Source organism: Arachis hypogaea, chromosome 14 (genome assembly GCF_003086295.3).
Source record: "Arachis hypogaea cultivar Tifrunner chromosome 14, arahy.Tifrunner.gnm2.J5K5, whole genome shotgun sequence".
NCBI classification, from domain to species: Eukaryota; Viridiplantae; Streptophyta; class Magnoliopsida; order Fabales; family Fabaceae; genus Arachis; species Arachis hypogaea.
Window position 1 is genome coordinate 51,223,012 of NC_092049.1, and position 5,575 is coordinate 51,228,586.

The 5,575-nt window shown below is 42.2% G+C and overlaps 1 protein-coding gene across 1 annotated transcript; it reads left to right on the top strand.

Annotated features, from left to right (window-relative positions):
• Positions 1 to 2,037: 2,037 nt before the first annotated feature.
• On the top strand, positions 2,038 to 3,596 carry LOC112742594 (uncharacterized). Its single transcript, XM_025791833.1, has 3 exons — positions 2,038 to 2,173; positions 3,001 to 3,025; positions 3,152 to 3,596. Exons 1-3 carry the CDS (start codon positions 2,038 to 2,040, stop codon positions 3,594 to 3,596), a joined length of 606 nt encoding a protein of 201 aa, XP_025647618.1.
• The last annotated feature ends 1,979 nt before the right edge of the window (positions 3,597 to 5,575 follow it).

Genomic DNA, 5,575 nt, shown 5'->3' on the forward strand with positions numbered 1-5,575 from the left:
GCGTGACATGTGCGATTTGCATAATCTGTAGAATTTGCTGGGGGCGATTTTGGACCTTATTTCGGCCCAATTTTCGGCCCGGAACAGCAAACTAGAGTCAGAGAATATGCAGAAACAACAGACACATTCATTCAGTAGTTTTTAGATCTAGTTTTACTCTCTTAGGTTTTTAAGATTCTAATTTTGAATTGATCTGAGCATTGGAACATTGAGAAGAGTTATTTCCCTCATCAAGACTTCGTCATTCTAGTTCATTTTCTTAACTTGGTTTCATTCTTCCATGTTCCTTGCTTTGTTCAATTTTGTATTTGAATGCTTTTATGATTAATTAATGCAAGGATTATTTCTTTTTAATTCAATTTCAATTCCAATAATCATGTCTTCTTTTAATTCCCTTTCATGTGCTATGGATTCTTTATTTACAATGCGTGAGTAGTTTCCTTACCTGATGGGGAGTTGATTAAAAGGAACTCTTGAGTTGGAAGGATTGAAGGAAAAAATTTGTAGTTGGGTTAAATGTTGGATTGCTATCCTGTCACCAACGCCAATCCCTTTGAACTAAGTGGGTTGCAACTTGTGAACAGATCTGGCATTCCAACTTGTTTGACTTTCCCTTACCTAGTAAAGGATAACCAAATAGAGTAACCGTTAATTATAAATCAATCTTGAAAATCACTCCATCAATGATAGAGATTCTAACTAATCAATTTCCAGTCAAGGCTTTTATTTATATTATTTAAAATTCCTCAATTTAAATTCCAATTTACTTAGCTCAACTTCTTGGAACATCTGATTAATAAAACAGCACACTTTTCTGCAACTCATTGGGAGACGACCTGAGACTTAAAACTCCCAGTAATTTTAATTTAAACTCTCTGTGACATATTTCTAAATTGATAGGCAGATTTTCGGTGAGTTAAGAACTATACTTGCAACGTAACCATTTTTATAAATTTTTAATTCACCAGCTTCTGCTTCCCATCACTTACCTTAAGGATAATCAGAAGATCCCAGACATCATTGCAAGGGAACTCACTTCCCAACAGGAGGAGCAGCTGCTTAGTGTGCTGAAAGCCACAAGAAAGCAATTGGGTGGAGCTTGGTAGATATAGTAGGCATCAGCCCTTAAGTCTGTGAGCACTGCATATTTTTAGAAGAGGGAACAAGGCCTGTCCGTCAACCTCAAAAGCGGCTGAACCCCACCATTCTGGAGGTTGTCAAGAAGGAAGTGACCAGACTACTTGAAGTTGACATCATCTATCCAATCTTGGATAATGAGAGGGTCAGCCCAATACAGGTGGTACCAAAGAAGTTTGGTGTCACAATAGTGAAGAATGAGCATGGGGAACTCATTGCTACTAGAGTGCAAAACTCCTGGAGGGTGTGCATTGATTATAGATGCCTCAACCAGGCTACTCACAAGGATTACTACCCCCTTCCTTTCATCGATCAGATACTTGATCGCCTGTCAGGTAAATCACATTACTTTTTTCTAGATGGTTACACTGGTTATTTTCAAATTCATATAGCTCCTGAGGATCAGGAGAAAACTACTTTTACATGTCCCTTCGGAATGTATGCATATAAGAGAATGCCTTTTGGCTTATGTAATGCACCGGCTACGTTCCAAAGATGCATGATGAGTATTTTCTCTGATCTCCTTGAGAACTGTATGGAGGTTTTCATGGATGACTTTAGTGTGTATGGTGATTCTTTTGACCTTTGCTTGGATGGTTTAGCTAGAGTATTAGACAGGTGTGTTAGTTTAAATCTTGTACTGAATTTTGAAAAATTTCATTTTATGGTAAAACAAGGTATTGTTCTAGGAAATGTTGTTTCTAATACTGGTATTTCAGTTGATCCAACAAAGGTAGATGTCGTTTCTGGTTTACCTTAACCCTCCTCTGTGAGGGAAGACCATTCGTTTCTTGGTCATGCAGGTTTCTACCGGCGATTCATCAAGGACTTCAGTAAGGTAGCACTGCCTTTATCCCGACTGCTGCAGAAGGATGTTGAGTTCGAGCTGAGCAAGATTGTATGGAAGCGTTTGGTAAGGTGAAGACTGCTTTGACCCAAGCCCCTATTGTGAGAGGACCGGACTGGAGTCAACCGTTTGAGATTATGTGTGACGCCTCCAATTATGCAGTGGGAGCGGCGCTGGCTCAGCGTGATGGTAATGACCCTTTTATAATTGCCTATTCTTATAAGACCTTAGATGCCGCTCAGTCTAATTATACTACCACTGAAAAAGAGCTTCTAGCTATTGTTTTTGCTTTGGATAAATTTCGAGCCTATTTACTTGGTACTAAGGTGGTAGTATACTTAGACCATGCAGCCCTAAAATATTTATTAGCTAAGAAAGAGTCCAAACCAAGGCTAATACATTGAATATTGTTGCTGCAAGAATTTGATTTAGAAATTAAAGATAGAAGTGGTTCCCAGAATTTAGTGGTAGACCACTTGAGTCGCCTAGAGCACATTAAGAATGACTTCACTCCTATCAATGATGCTTTTCCGTTTGATAGCTTGCACGCAATATCTAAAGTAGTTCCTTAGAACGCACCTATAGCTAATTATTTGGTTAGTCGCACCTTCCCTCCTAATTTTACTAAACATCAGAGGGACAAGCTTAAAAGCGAGTCCAAATACTATATATGGGATGACCCATATTATGGAGATATGGTGCTGACCAGATAATTAGAAGGTGTGTAACACAATCCAAATTCCAGCCCATTTTAGAGGCCTGCCACTCTTTAGAGAGTGGTGGACATTTTGTCCTCAAAGAATAGCTAGAAAAATTTTAGACTGTGGATTCTGGTGGCCCACACTATTTAAGGATGCAACTGCTTTTTGTGATTCTTGCCCTTCATGCCAGAGGTTTGGGAACATATCCAAGAGGGATGAGACAACTTATGTTGTTCTGTGAAATATTTGATGTTTAGGGTATTGACTTCATGTGTCCATTTCCAAATTCTAATGGTTTCTTATATGTACTGTTAGCTGTTCATTATGTTTCTAAATGGGTGTAAGCAATTCCCACCCGTACTGATGATGCTAACACTGTTGTCTCTTTTGTTCGAAATAATATTATTTGTCGCCTTGGATCACCACGAGCAATCTTCATTGATCAAGGAACTCACTTCTGTAACAGGAGATTAACAGATCTACTGAAGAGACATGGCATTGTTCACAAGGTGGCAACAGCCTACCACCACCAGACCAATGGAAAGGCTGAGGTGTCTAACAGAGAGATAAAGCATATCCTGGAGAAGGTAGTCAAGCCTCATCAAAAGGACTGGAGTTCCAGGCTTGCAGATGCGCTTTGGGCTTACCGAACAGGGTACAATACACCAATCAGAATAAGTCCCTTCCGCCTAGTCTATGGAAAGGTTTGCCACCTCCCAGTGGAGGTGGAGCACAAAGCTTTCTGGGCGGTACAGGAATATAACCTAGGATTGGCAGGAGCCGGAGTTGAGAGAAAGCTGCAACTACAAGAACTGGAGTGCCTTCGCTTAGAAGCATACGAGAACTCCAGGCTATACAAAGAGAAGGTGAGGGCTGTACATGACAAGAATATCAAGCGGCAAGAGTTCTGACCTGGGGATTTGGTTCTTCTCTACAACTCCAGGCTGAGACTTATGCCAGGTAAATGGCGCTCCAGATGGGAAGTCCCCTACAGAGTGGAAAAGGCTGAGCCATATGGCGTTTTCCACTTGAGTCACCCTTCGAGCCCTAACATCCTCAAGGTCAATGGCCACCGCTTGAAGCTTTAGCATGGTGAGAAGGTGAAGGACAACAAGGAGCTGGAGATCTTCCTCTTGGAGGATCCACCAACAGAAGAAGACTGAGCTTCTGGACCGTCCAACTTAAGGACGTTAAAGCAAAGTGCTAGGTGGGAGACAACCCACCATGGTATGACCATCCCTTTTCCTTCTTAGTTTTACATTATCTCATCTTTACCTGTGTTGATTCATATATCAAACATCATTCCTGCATTCTGCATAAAAAAAGGGGGGGCACGACGCGTAAGCGTCTATGACGCGCTCGCGTCAAGAATGAATACGCCCCACACTGGTATTGCCCAGAATGTTATAGGTGAAGCGTGCCTTGCGCACAAACCAGTGCACGCATACGCATCCGTGCCACCTCCGTGCCCCCTGCTGTTTCCTAAGCCATGCGTACGCGTCTAGGACGCGTCCGCGTGCACCTGACTATCGGCGTAAAACACTGATCGAACAGAATGTTATGATTCCATGGAACTGGATTGTCGCCTCTAGCACCACCAGTGGCGACGTGTACGCGTGCCTAACATGCCCGCGTCACTGTGACCCACCCTTCACACGCGTAAGCGTGCTGCATCCGTACGCGTGGGTCTGTCTAACGGCGTAAACGAGCATCAACAGAGAGTTCAGCTGGTGTGAGGTTGGCTTCGTGTAAATCGCACAAATGCTGGTCACGTGTCCACGTGAATGGCACGTACGTGCCCCTTACCTATCCGCTGGCCAATGCGTCCGCGCACGCGATGCATCCGTGTCCGTTTCTCTGTGACGCCCTACTTGTGCGCTGCCCTGTTCAGCGCTCCAAAATCTTTTCTTTTCTTTCTTCTTTCTTTCTTATCTTTTTGTTTTCAATCCTAATTCTTTCTTCTTCTCCCTCTTACTCTTTTCTTCATTATTCTTCTTCCCTCTCTCTTTACCTCTTCTTCCTCTACTCTTCCTACTCTTATCGCACTCTCATTACTTCCATATTTTCATCTTCTTCTTCTTAAGGTTTTCTTTCTTTTCCTTTTCTATTTTATATTTTTGCAATCTCATGTAGATATATTGAGGAATGATTTGACAATTGATCTTATTAATTTTGTGTTGCATACACGCTTGGTTTCATTACTTTACTTCACATGTTTTCCATGCATACCACGTGTTTGTGAAAAAACCCTTATGGCAGTGTGGTGCACGAAATGTGAATCACACTTTTCACAACTCGTACCACTAACCAGCAAGTGCACTGGGTCGTCCAAGTAATACCTTACGTGAGTAAGGGTCGAATCCCACGGAGATTGTTAGTTTGAAGCAAGCTATGGTTATCTTGCAATTCTTAGTCAGGAAGTCAATTATATTTATCAAGTGAATTGCGAATGAACAAGAGAGCATGGGTTAAAAGTTACTTGTTATGCAGTAATGGAGAATATGTTGGAGTTTTGGAGATGCTTTGTCTTCTGAATCTCTGCTTTCCTCTGTCCTCTGATTCATGCACGCACGTCCTTCTATGGGAAGCTGTGTGTTGGGGCATCACCGTTGTCAATGGTTACATCCCCTCCTCTTGTAAAAATGATCCAAATGCTCTGTCACAGCACGGCTAATCATCTGAGGTTCCCGATCATGCTGGAATAGGATTTACCCTCCTTTTGCGTCTGTCACTACGCCCAGCACTCGCGAGTTTGAAGCTCGTCACAGTCATTCAATCCCTGAATCCTACTCGGAATACCACAGACAAGGTTTAGACTTTCCAGATTCTCATGAATGCCGCCATCAATCTAGCTTATACCACGGAGATTCTGATTAAGGAATCTAAGAGA

What these genes read in the sequence shown, in the direction of transcription:
- LOC112742594 (XM_025791833.1), top strand. Translation starts at nt 2,038, where the DNA reads ATGGAAGCGTTTGGTAAGGTGAAGACTGCTTTGACCCAAGCCCCTATT. An exon ending in GGCGCTGGCTCAGCGTGATG is followed by an intron (nt 2,174 to 3,000) that starts GTAATGACCCTT and finishes ATGTACTGTTAG; the next exon opens with CTGTTCATTATGTTTCTAAA. An exon ending in CATTATGTTTCTAAATGGGT is followed by an intron (nt 3,026 to 3,151) that starts GTAAGCAATTCC and finishes CTTCTGTAACAG; the next exon opens with GAGATTAACAGATCTACTGA.